The following is a 21,189-nucleotide window of genomic DNA, read 5'->3' on the forward strand; positions in this document are numbered from 1 at the left end:
CCTCTGCCTGTCCTATTGCCTCCCCCAGCCCCCCTGCCTTGCCTCTGCCTGTCCTATTGCCTCCCCCAGCCCCCCTGCCTTGCCTCTGCCTGTCCTATTGCCTCCCCCAGCCTCCCTGCCTTGCCTCTGCCTGTCCTATTGCCTCCCCCAGCCCCCCCTGCCTTGCCTCTGCCTGTCCTATTGCCTCCCCCAGCCCCCCCTGCCTTGCCTCTGCCTGTCCTATTGCCCCCCCAGCCCCCCTGCCTTGCCTCTGCCTGTCCTATTGCCTCTCCCAGCCCCCCTGCCTTGCCTCTGCCTGTCCTATTGCCTCCCCCAGCCCCCCTGCCTTGCCTCTGCCTGTCCTATTGCCTCCCCCAGCCCCCCTGCCTTGCCTCTGCCTGTCCTATTGCCTCCCCCAGCCCCCCTGCCTTGCCTCTGCCTGTCCTACGTATGTTCGGAGGGCTAGTCTGTGGCTGTGGTGACTGCCACTGTTTTTATATTCCCGCTTTAAGGTAATTTCACCTTCAGAGATACAGGCGCCATTTTCATCGACCATGTCCCCGACAGTGAGGCAAGCAGGGTGCCTGTGCCACCGCGCGGAAGTAGGTGCTACCACCGTGGTTGACCGTACCGTTCAGTGTGCTCACTGCTCTCTACCGGAAAGCAAGCTTACTTCAAATGAGCTCAGAAAACGGAATTTAAACTGAAAATGGGAAATATTTTTTGGGCTTTAAGTGCTAAACTGAAACTTGGCCCAACCTCAAGCTTAAAATGATCTCAAAATGCAAACTTGAGGCCAAATGAAATTTTATCTCCCAAACTCAGTTTGGGCATGTTTGGGGGCATTTTTGTTCGTTTTTTTAGTAGTGATTAAGCAAAATAAGATCACTACACCTTTTAGTAAACCCAAACTTGAATCTTAACAAAAAATGTTCACATAAAATATAGAGTTTTTATTTTCTTAAATGTGATTTTCTGTTCGGTTTTCTGAGAGAGAAATATTGTTTTGTTTCTGTGGCGTTGCTGTTGGTTCTGTCGCGCCTCGTTCTGTTTCTCAGTGTCGTCCCGAGCCCCTGCGGGTATCTATCCCATCATTCCATGCTGTTGCTTGTTGTGATTTGAGAGCGCTACTCACCCTTCCCCTGCTGTTTCATTTCATTTGACCTTTTTTGACACCTCCCATCACTGCTGCTGGTTGGTGTAAAGACTTTTCCCACTCTCCCCAAAGAGCGCTCACCCACTTCTCCCACTCCCCTAAAGAGCGCTCACCCACTTCTCCCACTCTCCCCAAAGAGCGCTCACCCACTTCTCCCACTCTCCTAAATAGCGCTCACCCACTTCTCCCACTCCCCTAAAGAGCGCTCACCCACTTCTCCCACTCCCCTAAAAAGCGCTCACCCACTTCTCCCACTCCCCTAAAGAGCGCTCACCCACTTCTCCCACTCCCCTAAAGAGAGCTCACCCACTTCTCCCACTCCCCTAAAGAGCGCTCACCCACTTCTCCCACTCCCCTAAAGAGCGCTCACCCACTTCTCCCACTCCCCTAAAGAGCGCTCACCCACTTCTCCCACTCCCCTAAAGAGCGCTCACCCACTTCTCCCACTCCCCTAAAGAGCGCTCACCCACTTCTCCCACTCCCCTAAAGAGTGCACCCCTCCAGTCCCTCTTCTGTGCAACCTTAAAAAGTCAGAAGCGTACCTGTCTCAACTGTCTGCCTCCTCATCCCCCCGGCCCAGCCCGGCCCCCAGCCCAAGTCACCCTGCACAGCCAAGGCCCCCAGCTTGGTCCCCCAGCCCGGCCCCAAACTGACAGGCCAGTGGGGTGAGAAGAGAACCACTCTGCACTGAGCCTTTATCCTGTCCTACAGGGGCTGCCAGCTGGAGCATGTCAATAACAACAATGCTCCGACACCCCAACCCGTCCAAACCTTCTCTGGCCTATCCTGTCATCTCCCGCCTTAGCCCTCTGAACAGTGGTAATGTCCCGTCCTTTTCTCCCTCTCATCCTCAGCCCCTCTCTTTCTGTTGGTCAGGTAACCCAGTGTCTGCGGTCGTCACCTGTAACCTCTTCGTCATCCCTGCTCTAAGGAAGATGCAGGGGATCCTGGACCCTCGGCCCACCATCATCAAAGCCAGGGTAAGTTTAAACATTTTTTTTTACACATAGCTTAATGCAAATACATTGGGGTTTAAAGTTGAGTGTGATGTCATCATTCTGTGCCCTGCTTTCTCCTGTGTGTGTAAACAGCTTTCCTGTGATGTAAAGTTGGACCCTCGTCCAGAGTACCACCGCTGCATCCTGACATGGCACCACCAGGAGCCTCTGCCATGGGCACAGAGCACAGGTATTATCTCATACACACAATACTTTGTCATCAGCACGTTTGCATGTAAAAAATGGATAAGGGAAAGTGTGTATCAAAAAGTTGATCCTTGTCATGTTATTGGCTCTCTCTCTGTCTCTCCCCCCTCTATCCCTCTCTGTCAACACTCTCCTTTTTTTTTATCTCGCTCACTCTTTATCTCTCTCTGTCTCTCTCCCCCCTAAAGGAAATCAGATGAGTAGTCGACTGATGAGCATGAGGAGTGCCAACGGGCTGCTGATGTTGCCTCCTAAAACAGAGCAATACGTGGAGCTGCATAAAGGAGAGGTTGTGGACGTGATGGTCATAGGACGACTATGATGATGTCATCTTACGGGGACAGATAGACAGGGAGAGAAAGTGGTGCATGTCCACATATCATAACTATTCTGTAATATGCAATGGCACAGCTAGTTTTTGTTGATTTGGATAATAAAGTTCATCAAGTATAATTAACCAACATCTCGAACACAAAGTAAATGAAGTACATACATTGATCATGAAATCTGAATTTGAAAAGATCATTGTATTTCAAAGAAAGACAATGTTATACCTTTTAAAAGTGAAAAAAATAAGAGATTTATTCTGTATTATATTATTATAATTATAATTATTAATATTATATTGTCATATTAAGCAACTCTGTTTCTCTTTCATCCTTGCAATTGCTTTGTGTGTTCAACCCTAGACCTTATAGATAGATAGCAGTAGCATTTCAATAACAAGCTGTAGGTGCTCAAAAAAAAATACAAATAAATTACTATTTTCTTATCTCACAAAAAAATGATAGTAAATAGATATATTCTTTTTGAACAACGGAAACCCTTTTGAGATAATGTCAGAAGTCCCTCTTGGGGAACGTCCTGATTCTCCACCCTTCTCCTGAAGTGTACACTTGCACACTCCCCGTCATTTTTAAAGGCATTGGATTGGTGAAGGTAGGCATTGACTGGAGGGAGTTTCCACCATTACTAGATCCATGCAGGAATAGAGTGAAGAATCATGATGTAGCCTTGGTGCTCTGTCTTATTAGGAGTGTTTTCAGGGTCCTGAGGGTGCCTTTAGCTATCTTTCCCCTCCCTTTAGTATTCTTCTTCTCTTCTATGCCTCATTATATGGGCTTTATAATGCCTCATAATGGCTTCACACACAGCTTTGCTTGTTGTTTTTGTGAGTTGTGTTTGTGTGCAGTTGCCAAAAGTGGTGGGTATCTTGGGCCAAAAGTCATAGGGTCATCATGGTGAGACCTGGGCCTGTATTCATAAAGTGGCTCAGAGTAGTGATCTAGGACCAGGTCCCCCCGTCTATATAATCTTATTCATTATGATAAACTGATCCTAGATCAGCACTCCTACTCCTTTATGATTACAGGCCTTGAAGGTGGAGAAAGGCAGCGAGTGGCCTGCCAGTGCCCCCTAGGCTGACTGTTTCCCCTAGCTGCCCCCCAGGGCCACTACTGTAGCTTCCCCTCCAGGCCCACAAGCTGCCCCCCAGGCACCCTAGCTGCCCCCTAGCTACCCCCCAGGCCCACTAACTTCCTTCCAGGCTGATCGTTCCCCTTAGCTGCCCCCCAGGCCCACTAGCTACCCCCCAGGCCCACTAACTTCCTTCCAGGCTGATCGTTCCCCCTAGCTACCCCCCCAGGCCCACTAACTTCCTTCCAGGCTGATCGTTCCCCCTAGCTACCCCCCCAGGCCCACTAACTTCCTTCCAGGCTGATCGTTCCCCCTAGCTACCCCCCCAGGCCCACTAACTTCCTTCCAGGCTGATCGTTCCCCCTAGCTACCCCCCCAGGCCCACTAACTTCCTTCCAGGCTGATCGTTCCCCCTAGCTACCCCCCCAGGCCCACTAACTTCCTTCCAGGCTGATCGTTCCCCCTAGCTGCCCCACAGGCCCACTAACTTCTTCATAGTCTGACTTGGTCCTGAAGTCCCACCCAGTGACGTGTATTCTTCCACATATCTAAATATATGCCTCTGGTCCCACCCTGTCCCCTGACCTTCTACTTTACCAACACGGCCTGTCTCCCTCCCACCCTCACCCCTCCAGGACTGCTCACCTCACAAATACTAGTACAGATATGTGAGGGAACTGGAGGAGGGAGGAAACTTAGTCTTTTATTTGTTTAATTTCAGAAGGAAGAAACAGCTTATTTAAAGTGCTGACTGCCTTTTTAACAACTATTCAAACAATGTACAGAAAAATACATGAATACAAAAGAGTGATATTGTACAGATTATGGTGACCAGCAATCCTGACTAAATTAATGAAGCAATGGGGAGATATTGAACTCTGTACTATAAACGTTTTCTGTAATATTGATGAAACTAATGAAAAATTAAACATCCTTGATCATTATGTAAAACAATTTCTTCAGTCTCTTATTTATAAACTGACGTGTCCAATTGGAAATATAAAACGATTATATTGTATTCTATGCTACATAGAGAGTACATCAAAATATATTTATTTCTACAGCATTGGTCCTTGATTTCAGCAAAAGCTTGCCCTGGGTAAAAAAAAACATCTAAATCAACCCTGTCAGTTACAGACGTAAAGCATAGACTGTATATATGTAAAATCGTCTTTCATTGGACAAAATAGAATTGTTTCGGGTCCTGTGAGCAGCATTGTCCAATCGCGAACGTTGTTTCATGCGAAATTACTGGGCGCTGTAGAGCAAAAGGGAGACCCTGAACAACTCTCGAGTTGGAAATGACTCCTAACGCACGGCTACGGAAAAGAGGATCCGGACTGATATTGTGGCACAAAGTTAGCAAAGTTTTTTTTTGACTCAACTGATACAAAAAACAGTGGAGTAATATTGGACATGTCAATGAAGAATATATTCTCGACAGGGTTGCGGGAATAAAGTGAGTAGTTCTCTTCCATTTCCTATGTATTTTGGAGTGTCATTGTCTGCGACGCGTTGCCAGGGAAGAGCTAGTTAGCTAGCGCGATCTTTTAAAGTTTGTTCTACCTGATGAACTAACAGAAGAGCATCTCACATCAGGTTGAACTAAAGCTGTTGTTTCAACTTCGTGTGATAACAACGAAATTGTGTATTTACTTGGGTAAAATTGTCACCGAATGTCACTTTCCATCCAATGGCATAGCAGAGAATGTCTCAACGCAATGGCTAGCAACTGCTACAAGCTAGAAAGGCGGACTAGGTACTTTTGCCCAACCTGTTGCGTGCGTGAGGTGTGAGTGCGCTAATCGATGCACTCTTTAGACAGATATTTAGTTCGTCCATGTCTTTTGAATAAGATTTGTTGCATGTTTGTCCATAACTATCTAGGTGGCTAGGTATTTGTAAAAAGCAGACTTGAATCTAGAACGGTCTGCTACTAGCTAGCTCGCAGAGGTGTAATTCTAGTTATGAAAAGGGCTCGTGCATCTAAAAAATAATAGTATTCCAGCCAGGACACCCATGTCTCAAAACATTATATTTAACTAATTTACCAATCCAGTACAGATGGATATGAGAGTCTGTTTTTGACAGTAATGCAATAAAGTCTGACCAGAAAGTCCTCATCAATCAACATAAGGATGACGGTGATCTTCGTTTGGTCACCATATGGCCTGTGTCAACATGAACATCAGCACGGATGTCTGACACCGAGGTTATGCCCGTATTGTGATCAACTACTCCCTTCAATGGCTGTCTTGACAAAAGCATCAGTGACTAACACATGCAGGCTATTTGTTCAGTACAAATATCTATTTTTAGATATATTAGAAAAGCAATACAATCAATGTTGGGGCCTAGGGTAGCCTAGTGGTTAGAGCGTTGGACTAGTAGCCGGAAGGTTGCAAGTTCAAATCCCCGAGCTGTCGTTCTGCCCCTGAACAAGCACTGTTCCTAGGCCGCCATTGAAAATAAGAATTTGTTCTTAACTGACTTGCTTAGTTAAATATAAAATAATTTAATGAAGCCCACATTCATTTATCGTATATAACTCAAATCTAATCAAGCAGCAACCACACACTGGGTGCTTATCACCTACTGCCCAGCCTGGTACTATAATGGTAAAAAATAACAATCTTATCAGTCTCTATAATCACATGCCTCCAGTCAAATTGTGTGAATTGCTGGGAAGGACCCCACTGACCTTGCTTAAAAACAAAATGGTTCATTGATAATCAGTGTTGTATTGTCAACAATAAGGCCTGAATTCTCAAATTAGCCTGTGCTGATGACGAGCTACAGAATGCACGGCAACCAAGAGTTTTCCCCTTAATTTGACAAGTTCGTCATCAAGGTATTCTGGTATCTCAGATACTTCACCTCATCGTTAGCAGCCAAGCCTAAACTAAAACAGCTCCTAACTGATGTGACGTCTCTCCCCCCCCCCGGCCCTGCTGTCCACCCTGGCTAGGCCACCCCCATAGTCATGGTTGTAGTAGCCAGAGAGAGCGAGCCTTCTATTTATCGAAGTATGAATGTTTTGTTGTGACTGGCAGAATGTTCACCATATAGTAGTAAAAAGTTCACATTAAAAGAAGTTTGGTTTACAAATTAACTGAGCTGCCTTCGCTTCCGTTTATGTCCACTGCCACGTTGAAGGTCATTGTCCAGTTTTGAGCAGGTAGAATAGCTGAAAGCACTCCACTTTAATTTTTGAGGAGTTTGATAGCTGTTGAGTGTACTTCTGCAACATGTTATCAAAATGTAACACTTACTATAAATGCCATTGTCTTATATGGACTAGAGACTGTCATAGGCCCCTCTGTCGTTCTCTCCACCTTCATGCATCCCGTCTCTCCGCCCCCTCTCTACCACCCTGGTGCTGTTTGTTTTTTATTTCACCTTTATTTAAAACCCTGTTATGAGGTGGTTCAGTATGTTACATGATCTCTCATTTCCTCTTCCCTGGAATCTGGAATGTTCATTCTGTGTGCGGAGTGTTGGAATGTGGAGTGAGAGTTCTGGAGAAGATCAGAATCCTGGTCTGTTTCTCCTCCACAGTGACAGGCTAAGGGAGGATAGGATACACTGACCCACAGCTGAGGTGTCACTGGGGACTCTCTGATTACATGTAATCAGAATAAATAAGTTCACAGGCCTAGTTGATTTTCCTAGCCTATATTTCTCTCCTTTAAATGTGAGCCAAGAAGTGAGAATAAAAGCAGCGTGTGGGAATGAAAATATCTTGAGTGGAATGTTACTCTGCCCAGTGTTGTTTATATTTGGTTTGGCTCAGGACAGTGGGCTGGAGAAGGAGGGCTTCTCAACCCCATCTGTGGTCTCAGAAGGCTAGACCAGGAAAGACCAGACAGACACCACCCTTTAAGAGCTCCTGAGTGGCACAGCGGTCTAAGGCACTGCATCTCAATACAAGAGGTGTCACTACAGTCCCTGGTTCAAATCCAGGCTGTATCACATCTGACCCATAGGGTGGTGCACAATTGGCCCAGTGTCATCCTGGTTAGGGGAGGGTTTGGCCAGGGTAGGCTGTCATTGTAAATCAGAATTCCTTCTTAACTGACTTGCCTAGTTAAATAAAAGAATAAGGTTGTCAAGTGGGCTGGTTTTAGCTGCCTGCTGTGCCCGTGACAAGCTGCTTCTTGCCCACGGTAGTACAGGTCTGTCCTGTAGAGATGATACCTGCAGTGCTAGCAGGACCATGTGTGATTCACCTCGTATAACCTAGCCATCAACAAGCCTAGAGGGTAGTATATGACATTCTAGTGTTGTTTATGGCTACACACCACCAGGACCGGTAAGGACACGGACAGACCAACCTCACCCCAAACACCACCATGATGTTACCATGCTGTTTGCACAGTGTTAGTCTGTAAATCAGATGTAGCCTGGACCAGGAGTGGTATGTTTGGGGGAGAAGACAGTGATGTAGCCTGGACCAGGTGTGGTATGTTTGGAGGAGAAGACAGTGATGTAGCCTGGACCAGGAGTGTATATGTTTGGGGGAGAAGACAGTGATGTAGCCTGGACCAGGTGTGGTATGTTTGGGGGAGAAGACAGTGATGTAGCCTGGACCAGGTGTGGTATGTTTGGAGGAGAAGACCGTGATGTAGCCTGGACCAGGAGTGTATATGTTTGGGGGAGAAGACAGTGATGTAGCCTGGACCAGGAGTGTATATGTTTGGGGGAGAAGACAGTGATGTAGCCTGGACCAGGAGTGTATATGTTTGGGGGAGAAGACAGTGATGTAGCCTGGACCAGGAGTGTATATGTTTGGGGGAGAAGACAGTGATGTAGCCTGGACCAGGAGTGGTATGTTTGGGGGAGAAGACAGTGATGTAGCCTGGACCAGGAGTGGTATGTTTGGAGGAGAAGACAGTGATGTAGCCTGGACCAGGAGTGGTATGTTTGGAGGAGAAGACAGTGATGTAGCCTGGACCAGGAGTGGTATGTTTGGAGGAGAAGACAGTGATGTAGCCTGGACCAGGAGTGGTATGTTTGGGGGAGAAGACCGTGATGTAGCCTGGACCAGGTTTGGGGGAAAAGACAGTGATGTAGCCTGGACCAGGAGTGGTATGTTTGGAGGAGAAGACAGTGATGTAGCCTGGACCAGGTGTGGTATGTTTGGGGGAGAAGACAGTGGTCAAATTGTCTCTCTTTGTTTTGTTACCTCCCAAGTGTATATATATTTTTTGCCATTCTGTTCAGGCAATTCAAGCACGTACTGACTGGGTCATACATTCTTAGTTAAGGTAATCATTTCCAGGTGCTGTCCACTGTTTAGTGTGTGTGTGTGTGCGTGCGTGCGCCATTGGTGAAAATATGACATAAGACCATAGAATTAGAATAATTAATAGTAAGTTAATTGGATCTCTATATATCAGACAGACAGGTGCAGAAGTAAACACTGTTCGGGGAAGTTGTTTACTCTTCAGGTCCTGTAGGGTTGTTCCTCTCACTCTGCTTTAATCTGAAAGGTTAGGTCACACCCACAGCCTAGGACCTGCTACTCCTGCTGCTTCCCCTTAAAAACAAACACCTACACACACACACTGACCCCTCCTCCCTTACCCACAGGTAATGAACCTGTTCCATCTGCCTTCGCTCTCACATTGTAGTTTATATGCTGCTGCTTAGTCTTTGGGGTTGAGGCCAGGCTGCTGATGGTGGCTGCTGATGTAGAAATAGTATTATCATATACATTTGATTGATATGTGTAATGAGCTGTTTAGGAAGGATTCTGCAGCCTCTACCAGGCCCATTGTGTATAGCTGTCTGTTGGTCAGTCAGTTCAGTTAGCCCAGTGGTTGAGAGGACCAGGAGGATGACCACTCTGTCTCCACCAGGGTGCTTAGCTAAGCCACACAGCAGCAGATGGTCCACTCAAAGGGCCCAGTGTGTGCAGGGCTTGAAATTGAGGGCGTTTCTTCATCTCGAGGACTTTAAAAATATGTCTAAGACGGTTCAAAACAGACTTTGGGACAGTCCCGGGACGATAGATCCAAAAATCATACAACCACTGTTGCATCCAAAGAAATGTTTTGCTTAACATTTTGATAACTATTATTTCATATTTTAATTGCAACAATGTGCACACGGTGGCAGGCCTACATGCAAATGTTCCAAAATGCAAATTGCGGGAAAACACATTTTCTAAAATGCACAAAACAGATGGGACTGTGATAGACTGTATCCAGTTTGCTGAGTAGAGTGTTGGAGGCTATTTTGTAAATGACATCGTCGAGGATTGGTAGGATAGTCAGTTTTACAAGAGTATGTTTGGTGGCGTGATTGAAGGAGGCTTTTCTGCAAAATAGGAAGCTGATTCTAGATTTAACTTTGGATTGGAGATGTTTAATATTAGTCTGGAGGGAGAGTTTACAGTCTAGCCAGACACCTAGGTATTTGTAGTTGTCCACATATTCTAAGTCAGAACCGTCCAGAGTAGTGATGCTAGTTGGGCGGGCGGGTGCGGGCAGCGATTGGTTGAAAAGCATGCATATAGTTTTACTTGCGTTTAAGAGCAGTTGGAGGCCACGGAAGGAGAGTTGTATGGCATTAAAGCTCGTTTGGAGGTTTGTTAACACAGTGTCCAAAGAAGGGCCAAAAGTATACAGAATGATGTCGTCTGTGTAGAGGTGGAACAGAGAATCACCAGCAAGAGCTGTATACAGAGAAAAGAGTCGGCCTGAGAACTGAACCCTGTTGCACCACCATAGACATTGCCAGAGGTCCGGACAACAGGCCCTCCGATTTGACACACTGAACTCTATCTGAGAAGTAGTTGGTGAACCAGGCGAGGCAGTCATTTGAGAAACCAAAGCGGTTGAGTCTGCCGATGACCTGTCTGCCGATGACCAGCTCGGAAACCAGCGGAGAACGTACGGTAGGATTCGAAATGGTCGGTCATCTGTTTATTAACTTGGCTTTCGAAGACTTTGGAAAGGCAGGGCAGGATGGATATAGGTCTGTAATAGTTTGGGTCTGGAGTGTCACCCCCTTTGAAGATGGGGATGACTGCGGCAGCTTTCCAATCTTTAGGCATCTCAGACAATACGAAAGAGATGTTGAACAGACTGTTGCAACCCCCAGTGTTTCCTAGCCTCAGTGCAGTGGGCAGCTGGGTGGAAGTGCTCTTATTCTCCATGGACTTTAGTGTCCCAAAACTTTTTGGAGTTAGAGCTACAGGATGCACATTTCTGGTTGAAAAAGCTAGCCTTTGCTTTCCTATCTGACTGCGTGTATTGGTTCCTGACTTCCCTGAAAAGTTGCATATCGCGGGGACTATTCAATGCTAGTGCAGTCCGCCACAGGAAGTTTTTGTTCTGGTCGAGGGCAGTCGGGTCTGGATTGAACCAAGGGCTATGTCTTTTCTTAGTTCTACATTTTTTGAAAGGGGCATGCTTATTTAATAACGACCAGGCATCCTCTACTGACGGGATGAGGTCAATATCCTTCCAGGATACTTGGTTGACAGCCTCATTTATCTATTTCAATAGTAGGCCTACTTTTAAATCACTGTCAATTACCTAGGTCCTAGACCCTTATTGTCGTAATAATTGTGAAGTGTTTGAATAAAAAATATTTATTAATATTGTTATTACATTTTTGGTTGCTTTTCGGTTGAAATTGCACTTTGGGATGATTCTCGTACATTGATGAGAAAATATTAGTCTCGAGCCCTGGGTGTGTCATTTGTCCTCCTTACGGACACAGCTCTTCTAGGGGGAGGGGAAGGTCTGTCATACTAAATTAGCTCAAGATCTTGAGATGGAATGTGTCAGGCTGCCATTTGTATGTGTGTAGTTCATTTGAGGTGCCTGGTGTGAAAATGGTTGAGTAGTGTGCACCACTGCTCTTAGCTACCACTGTATTCTCTAGACTTCCAATTCAGATCTGACTTCCCACCCCCTCTCATAAACAAATATACACTCATCCTTCTCATGACTAACCATGCTACTACTGTTGTTTTAAAAGGGAGCAACAGAGTGACTGGTTGACTGCCCTAAAATATCACTCCTCAGGTTTGTCAGGTGTGTGTTTATAAGAGACAGATGTCAGGCTGGCCTGGAGCTTACTGGAGAGACACAATCTTCAGGCTTGACCTTCCGTAGTTAATCAATTCACAGCCCAGGGCATAACTGAAATAGCTACTTATAGCACGTCTACTGTGACGTTATAAACTGTGTGGTTCGAGCCCTGAATGCTGGTTGGCTGACAGCCATGGTATATCAGACTGTATACTACAGGTATGACAAAACATTTATTTTTACTGTTCTAATTATGTTGGAAACCAGTTTACCTCAGTGGTTTGTGATATATGGCCAATATACCACGGCTAATGCCTGTGTTCAGGCACTCGCGATGCGTTGTGCCTAAGAACAGCCCTTAGCCGTGGTATATTGGCCATATACCAACAGTACTCGGGCCTTATTGCTAGAGTTGTAATTTTAGAGCAAAAGGAAACTGAACCCAAAGAGGTTTTTAGAATGGACATTTTTGTTTAGGCTGCACATAGTTCATACTTTAAGCGATGCAGGCTTGTTTTCAACCACTATTGTAATCTTATTTTATGGTCTTCACCTGCATTGATGCTCTTGAAATGGTAACAGGATGGACTTTGAGAGGCTGGGAATGAAGTCTGTGCTTGTTTGCATGACTCCGTAAGGAACATGGACAATAAGGTGTTCTTCTCTGGCCACCTCATGTAAATTGTGTCCACTGAACACAACAGAGGCGTCAGTATCAACACATGAGTCAGTCTGACACTCACAATGTGGTGGGGAAACCTTATCCATACACTGTGTTCTGCAAAATTGTTGTAGCAACACAAAGGAGGCTACAGGATACTCAAGGACATAAAATATATAGACTACATTGGCCACTGAAGTGTGTGTGTGTGTGTGTGTGTGTGTGTGTGTGTGTGTGTGTGTGTGTGTGTGTGTGTGTGTGTGTGTGTGTGTGTGTGTGTGTGTGTGTGTGTGTGTGTGTGTGTGTCATTTGCCTCCATAAATTCCAATTCATTTCTTGAATTTGAATAGAATATAATTTTTTAATTGGAGTAGTGAACAGGATACAGAATTTGAATGAAAGGAAATAGAATTGAGTTATATGAAATTGAAATGCCTATTCTATAATAGGTGAAGTCTGTACAAACATACATCTTGTACATAAAACATCAATCATGTCGTTATATACATGCCAGGGCTCGACATTAAAAAAATTGTCGGACAAAATAATATAGATTTAAGAGTAAAAATAAATATCACCATCAAACAGTGTCTAATTTTCATGTAGGCCTAAATAAACAAGTCTGTATGTTAAAGTGTAGTGATGTGCCTTTGAAGGCGCCAGAAAATGTAGCCCAACCTTTAATTACAAAAATATAAACTCCAGTCATGTTTGACATAGAACCAGTCAAAAGTTTAGACACACGGACTCATTCCAGGGTTTTTACGTTGTTGAATAATAGTAACGACATCACAACAACAAGAAATAACATGTATGGAATCACGTAACAACCAAATGAGTGTTAAACAAATCAATATTTATTTTATATTCTTCAAAGTAGCCACCCTTTGCCTTGACTGCTTTGCACATTCTTGGCATTCTCTCAACCAGCTTCACCTGGAATGCTTTTCCAACAGTCTTGAAGGAGTTCTCACATATGCTGAATACTTGTTGGCTGCTTTTTCTTCACTCTGCAGTCCAACTCAACCCAAACCATCTCAATTGGGTTGAGGTTGAGGGATTGTGGAGGTCAGGTCATCTGATGCACCACTCCTTCTTGGTCAAATAGCCCTTATACAGCCTGTAGGTATGTTGGGTCATTGTAAAGTTGAGAAACAAATGATAGTCCCACTAAATGCAAACAGATGTGATGGCGTATCGCTGCAGAAAGCTGTGTTAGACATGCTGGTTAAGTGTGCCTTGAATTCTAAATAAATCACAGACAGTGTCACAGCAAAACACCATCACACCTCCTCCATGCTTCACGGTGGCAACCACACATGCGGAGATAATCCGTTCACCTACGCTGAGTCTCACAAAGACAAAAATCTCACATTTGGACTCATCAGACCAAAGGACAGGTTTCCACCGGTCTAATTGCTTGTGTTTCTTGGACCAAGCAAGTCTCTTTTTCTTATTGGTGTCCTTTAGTAGTGGTTTCTTTGCAGCAATTCGATAATGAAGGCCTGACTCACACAGTCCCCTCTGCACCGTTGATGTTGAGATGTCTGTTACTTGAACTCTGTGAAGCATTTATTTGTGCTGCAATTTCTGAGGCTGGTAACTCTAATGAACTCTGCAGCAGAGGTAACTCTGGTTCTTCCTTACCTGTGGCGGTCCTCATGAGAGCCAGTTTCATCATAGCGCTTGATGGTTTTTGCGACTGCACTTGAAGAAACTGTCAAAGTTCTTGAAATGTTTCTCCTTGACTGACCTTCATGTCTTAAATGATGGACTGTTGTTTCTCTTTGCTTATTTGAGCTCTTCTTGCCATAATATGTACTCAGTCTTTTACCAAATAGAGCTATCTTCTGTATACCAATCCTACCTTGTCACAACCCAACTGATTGTCTCAAACGCATTAAGAAGGAAATAAATTCCACAAATTGACTTTTTAACAAGGCACACCTGTTAATTGAAATGCATTCCAGGTGACTACCTCATGAAGCTGGTTGAGAGAATGTCAAGAGTGTGCAAAGCTGACATCAAGGCAAAGGGTGGCTACTTTGAAGAATCTCTTTTGGTTACTGCGTGATTCCATATGTGTTTTTTCATAGTTTTGATGTCTTCACTATTATTCTACAATGTAGAAAATAGTAAAAATCAAGAAAAACCCTTGAATGAGTAGATGTGTCCAAACTTTTGACTGCATGTCTCGTTCAGATGAAATGGTCACAAGACCGGAGAGTGAAGGACAGTGCCTGTTGCTCATCACCCACCTTATGTAAGTTCATGAAGCATGTCTTGCCTTGTTTCTAAGTAGGCTAGCCAAAATACAACCATTGAAGTGTTGAGGGAATTATTTTATAAATGCTTAATATGCCATTGAAACCAGCATTATTCTCATGTTCTATTGGTTTTCAAATCAACTTAATTTTGTCCAGTAGATAGTCATAACCCTAATCATATTAGTAACCCATGCTAGTTGATGATAATCCTAATCATGTTGAGGCACAGATTTGGGGAAGGGTACAAAAACATTTCTGCAGCATTGAAGGTCCCCAAGAACACAGTAGCCTCCATCATTCTTAAATGGAAGAAGTTTGGAACCACCAAGACTCTTCTTAAAGCTGACCGTCCGGCCAAACTGAGCAATCGGGGGAAAAGGGCCTTGGTCAGAGAGGTGACAAAGAACCTGATGGTCTCTCTGACAGAGCTCCAGTGTTCCACTGTGGAGATGGGAGAACCTTCCAGAAGGACAACCATCTCTGCAGCACTCCACCAATCAGGCCTTTATGGTAGAGTGGCCAGACTGAAGACACCCCTCAGTAAAATTCACATGAAAGGACTCTTAGACCATCTCCTGTCTGATGAAACCAAGATTGAACTCGTTGGCCTGAATGGTACGTGTCACGTCTGGAGGAATCCTACGGTGAAGCATGGTGGTGGCAGCATCATGCTGTGGGGATGTTGTTCAGCAGCAGGGACTGGGAGACTAGTCAGGATCGAGGCGAAGATGAACAGAGCAAAGTATAGAGATCCTTGATGAAAACCTGCTCAGGACCTCAGACTGGGGTGAAGATTCACCTTCCAACAGGACAACGACCCTAAGCACAGGGCCAATGGAACAAAAACAACTGAAGACACAAATTACTAAAGAGGGAGCTAGAGACCAATCTAGCCTATCCAGAAGAAACTGACCTGTTCCCGACCCTCCATTTCGACTGTTCTGCATGCCAGTTAGGATTTTCATATGCACACTTTCGTGGAACCGTTTCATTTCATTTATAATAGTCTTCATATCTCAAAATCAATGTCATGTGGTTAATCAAAATTATATTTAGATGAAATTATAGAAATCTAAAAGTCACTTTTCTATTGCCATTGCCAATATTTAATAATGGCGTACATAAAGCTAAGAAATTAAAACAGAAAATATTCAGATAAAATAAAATATATCCTATAAATCAAATTGGCTATGCATTTCCTGTCTGCAAGGAAGTTGAAACATTGTATCAACTATATACCTTGGTCCAGCCATAAGCTTGCCCTAGCAAACTTGCAACATTGTATAAAATATTCTGGGCCCTCCATTTCTGCTCCAGTGAGCTACAGACAGACGGGCACAGCTGTAGGCTATTTGCGCAAGTGATGAGAAGTAATCAGGTAGGCCTTTTTTATGACATTTCCACCAGGTCAGAGGGGTAATCGAACGGGAGAGAGCTGGAAAGATTTGACAAATATGCTTAGTTGAGGAGCTATTTTCATTCTCAGTGGATGTAAAAACAGACTTTGTTTACTTGCTTTTTGAGGCAAAGAAAATATTACTTTGGCTTATCTCACCATCCCTGTGAAGATTCTCCATCAGAACTAGTATCAGATCCCCCACATTTACATTTATAGGCCTACATTTGCACGCAGGCCAGGTAGCCTAGGCCTAGTTCTATGCATAGTCAGATGTGTCCTTACACAAGATTGGCTGGGTGCGCTCTGAGCGAAAGGCAATTAATAAATTGACAACTTGTAAATGCAATTTAAAGAAATTCCACTGTCATAGAGCATTAGATTCACACTTCAACACCAAAGAATATATCACCTTCCTCTGGAAACGATGTTCAGTTACTCTTTTAACCTTAGTGCTTAGAATAGCCAGTTATATGTCCACCAACCATTTTAATTTGTGTGTCTGCCCTCCAGCTCCAACTCATCCAGTGAGTGATACTGTCAGCCATCTAGCCTAATCCTACGTCACTTACAGAAACTACATTATTCATTCAAAGCGTCTGCTCTGCGTGTGTACGAGAGAGACGGAGTTTCCAAGGACAAACAGGCTCCTTCACTTTTCACCCAGGGAGATTCTCTTCACAAGCCTTAAACACTTAACATTCTTTCTTTTGTTACTTATTCTGTACTCAAAAACATCTGCATGTTTTCTGTTTGGTATGACAATTGATACAAGCACTGTCTATTGAGTATGACCTTATGAACTGACAGTTGTTCATTTTCTAGTCCTTTTGGAAATCAATTTTGCTTGATTTCAATGAATGGGATGTGTATTTTATATTTAATAGGCTATACAAAATACACACAACCTTGGGAAGACTAGTGCCCCCACTGGACCACATGTAGCCTGTGTACGGCATGTTTATGCCGGGGCGGCATGGTAGCCTAGTGGTTAGAGCGTTGGACTAGTAACCGGAAGGTTGCAAGTTCAAACCCCCGACAACAATCTGTCGTTCTGCCCCTGAACAGGCAGTTAACCCACTGTTCCTAGGCCGTCATTGAAAATAAGAATTTGTTCTTAGCTGACTTGCCTAGTTAAATAAAGGTAAAATAAAAAAATTAATATGGGTGTTTGTTTGCCATACTTAGTGCAGGTGAGTGGGCAATCCTCTCATCTAATAGAAACGATTACACCAATTTAGGCTTGTTGTTTACACGTCCGCTCCTCCCATTAAGCCCGCTGTGTGTTTACTGTTTGTTGCCGAGAGCTCAGAGCAAGTGTTTTCCATTATAAACCTATTAGATATCAAACAGTACACGCTTCCTTCATCTATCCCTCTGCCGCACTCTGCTTCATATTTAATAAGGGAGGAAGTTTGCTTTGATTCCACGCGCGCACACACTGGCAATAGGTCCCTTATGCTCTGCTCGGGAATGCTGTTTTACGTTCTTACCATTTGCATCATGGGAATGCTGTTTTACGTTCTTACCATTTGCATCATGGGAATTTTCCGCTGTCACTGCAACGCTTTGACCTTTGAGACAGCACAGGGCCCAGTGTAGTGTGTGTGTGCCTGTGCTGTGTTCTTCCTGACTCGGATTAGTGACATGCCTTAGTGTTGCCATATTTTCTCCCTCAGGTAACTTCCTCCATGTATCTTAATTGGTAGATTCCCCATACTACTACCTTGAAGAATTAAAAAAAATATCTTCACAGTGCCAGCACAGAATAACATTTTATTTTTTTGTACAGTTACTTCCAGCACAACCTGGTCTGAAACAATGTTGGTTTTGAAATGTGTAATGGCACTGTCATAACGCATCAGTCCTCTCCATTCCCACCTGACTGAGCAAGCAGACTGAGTGCCTGCCTGTTGATCCTAAGAGGAGGGTAGATTCACTGATCCACAGCCTGGGAGAGGACCCACTCCCCTGGGGGAAATCTACAGAGAGGAGAGCCCTCAGCCTAGCTACTACTATGGTGCTCTGCTCTAACTAACTAACTAACCAACACCTGGGTAAGGACAGAGGACCCTATTTCTCGCCCCCCACATCTCCCTCTTTCTACAGTCCTCCCTGTGTGTCTTTGTGTTGTCTCCTTACCTCCTGCCTGCTGACAAAGCTGTTGTCATGGAGATGCATAAGGGTCCTTCGAGGCACGTAATCTCCACACAGCAGAGAGGCTGACAGAGAGGGAAAGGGAGGGAGGGGGAAGAGAGGAGAGCCCAGACAAAAAAAGAGAGGCAAGAGAGGTAGATGAGGGATTTCTTGAGATAAGGAGGAGGGCAGATTGAGGTCTTGTTCAGATTCAGAGCTGTGCTGAGGAGGTTAGAATGTGTGCCCTGTCAATCTCACTCACTCACTGACTCACTGGGACACAGCTCAGTAGTGCAGGACCTGGGGAGTATGTCCAGCTCGGAGTGGAGCTAACTAGGAAGAGAGGAATGTGACGGGACCTGTGGAGGAGGGGTTGATCCACGGATGGAGGGACAAAGGTTATCTATTCTGGTGTCCGGCTTCATGTGACCAGTGCTGGCCTGTTGGAGCGAGGGAGAGAGCTGATATTGGTTATCTTCCTGAGATTACAACAGAAAGTGTGTTCCACTGAAATGTCATCTATGTGTACTGACTCCACAGTCACCTTTTTATAATCAAATCAAATTTATTTATATAGCCCTTCGTACATCAGCTGATATCTCAAAGTGCTGTACAGAAACCCAGCCTAAAACCCCAAACAGCAAGCAATGCAGGTGTAGAAGCACGGTGGCTAGGAAAAACTCCCTTGAAAGGCCAAAACCTAGGAAGAAACCTAGAGAGGAACCAGGCTATGTGGGGTGGCCAGTCCTCTTCTGGCTGTGCCGGGTGGAGATTATAACAGAACATGGTGTTCCAAGATGTTCAAATGTTCATAAATGACCAGCATGGTCAAATAATAACAATCACAGGCAGAACAGTTGAAACTGGATCAGCAGCACGGCCAGATGGACTGGGGACAGCAAGGAGTCATCATGTCAGGTAGTCAGGTCCTCTGAGAGAGAGAGAAAGAGAGAATTAGAGAGGGCATACTTAAATTCACACAGGACAACGGAATGGACAAGTACTCCGGATAAAACAAACTGACCCTAGACCCCGACACAAACTACTGGAGGCTGAGACAGGAGGGTTCAGGAGACACTGCCACCCCCCCCCCCCCCCCCCCGGACTGGGCCATAATAACTTGTGTCTTTTAGGTCTACTTCAGTCACCTTTTAAAATAATCTGTATCTTGTAAGCCTACTTCTTGTGTGTAAGGTTTTTAGGGCTGACCCCATTTAGTCGACTGTTCAGTTGTTAGGTCGATAACCAAGATTTTTTTTGTCGAGCGGTCGCACATTATTTTTTAAAACATTTTTCTGGTGCACAAGACACCTGTCTGATTGGTGCCTGTCTCAGTGGACTGATCCATTGTGGAGGACATGGAGATGGCACAGTCCATCACTCTAAGACATGTGATACTGACATTCTAAGTGATTTTATATTATGTAAGAATAATAGTGCAACACTAATAAATCTAATATTGATACACAGGAAACTGTTGTGTGAAAAACCCAGCAGCGTTGCATTTCTTGACACAAACTGGTGCGCCTGGCACCTACTGCCATACCTCTATTGTCTTGCCCGTTCACCCTCAGAATGGCACACATTCCATGACTCAATTGTTTCAAGACTCCTCCCCTTCATCTACACTGAAGTGGATTTAAAAAGTGACTTCAATAAGGGATTGAGAACTTTCACCTGGATTCCCCTAATCAGTCTGGTTTGGAAAAACCAAGTGTTCTTAATGTTTTGTATACTCGGTATATATCTACAGAAATACACTGAGTGTTTGTTAAATAGCCTCTCGATTCCGTGAGCACCAAGCCTCCCATATACCTGCAAAATGTTTGATGAAGCAATTTCACAAATTCAACTGTTTTTGATCTTTGCTATGCTGTAATAAAGGCTTTACAATGTATATATTTGTTTGTTAGAAGATACTCTGGTATTACTTAGAATATATTTAGTGTTAAAACTGTTCCAAATGGGCATAAAAATATTACATCACACACATTATTCTCTCTCTCCTATACCCTCTGTATTTGGGGAGTTTCTCCCATTCTTTTCTGCAGATTCTTTCAAGCTCTCAGGTTGGATGGGGAACGTCGCGGCACAGCTATTTTTGATCGCGTTCAAGTCCGGGCTCTGGCTGGGCCACTCAAGGACATTCAGAGACTTATCCTGATACCACTCCTGTGTTCTCTTGGCTGTGTGCTTATGGTCGTTGTCCTGTTGGAAGGTGAATCTTCGCCCCAGTCTGAGGTCCTGAGTGATCTGGAGCAGGTTTTCATCAAGGTTCTCTCTGTACTTTGCGCCGTTCATCTTTCCCCCAATCCTGACTAGTCTCCCAGCCCCTGCCTCTGAAAAACATCCCCCCAGCATGATACTGCCACCAGCATGCTTCACCGTAGGGATGGTGCCAGGTTTCCTGCAGACGTGATGCTTGGCATTCAGGCCAACGAGTTCAATCTTGGTTTCATCAAACCAGAGAATCTTGTTAATCATGGTCTGAGAGTCCTTTAGGTGCCTTTTGGCAAACTTGAAGTGGGCTCTCGTGTTCCTTTTACTGATGAGTGACTTCCGTCTGGCCACTCTACCATAAAGGGCTGATTTGTGGAGTGCTGCTGAGATGCTTGTCCTTTTGGAAGATTCTCCTATCTCAACAGAGGGACTCTGTCCAATCAATTGAATTTACCACAGGTGGACTCCAATCACGTTGTAGAAACGTATCAGGGATAATCAATGGAAACGGAATGCAACAGACTCTCATAGCAAAGGGTCTGAATACTGATGTAAATAAGGTACATACATACATTTGCAAAGATGTCTAAACCTGATTTCGCTTTGTCATGATGGTGTGTAGATTGGGGGGGTTATTTAATCCATTTTAGAATTAGGCTGTAACGTAACTGTGGAAAAAGTCCAGGGGTCTGAATACTTTCTGAATGC

At 44.6% G+C, this 21,189-nt stretch overlaps 2 protein-coding genes across 19 annotated transcripts in view; both read left to right on the forward strand.

Annotated features, from left to right (window-relative positions):
- The window catches only part of gphna (gephyrin a), a 128,089-nt gene extending 123,382 nt beyond the window's left edge, over window positions 1–4,707 (forward strand). For 7 of the 18 annotated variants that reach the window (XM_031787881.1, XM_031787874.1, XM_031787873.1 and 4 more), the window contains 4 exons: window positions 492–581; window positions 2,012–2,115; window positions 2,227–2,323; window positions 2,529–4,707. In XM_031787881.1, the coding sequence (XP_031643741.1) occupies window positions 492–581; window positions 2,012–2,115; window positions 2,227–2,323; window positions 2,529–2,662 (425 nt within the window). In that variant the 3' untranslated portion in view covers window positions 2,663–4,707. The remainder of the gene's footprint in view (window positions 1–491; window positions 582–2,011; window positions 2,116–2,226; window positions 2,324–2,528) is intronic. The other 11 variants (XM_031787879.1, XM_031787880.1, XM_031787882.1 and 8 more) reach the window with 3 other exon arrangements.
- A 323-nt stretch (window positions 4,708–5,030) lies between these two features.
- Window positions 5,031–21,189, forward strand: part of pals1a (protein associated with LIN7 1, MAGUK p55 family member a) — a 48,586-nt gene continuing 32,427 nt past the window's right edge. The window contains exon 1 of the mRNA XM_020501515.2: window positions 5,031–5,215. The gene's annotated coding sequence lies outside the window, so the exon portion shown is untranslated. The remainder of the gene's footprint in view (window positions 5,216–21,189) is intronic.

The sequence above is a fragment of the Oncorhynchus kisutch genome, linkage group LG14 (genome assembly GCF_002021735.2).
Source record: "Oncorhynchus kisutch isolate 150728-3 linkage group LG14, Okis_V2, whole genome shotgun sequence".
NCBI lineage: Eukaryota > Metazoa > Chordata > Actinopteri > Salmoniformes > Salmonidae > Oncorhynchus > Oncorhynchus kisutch.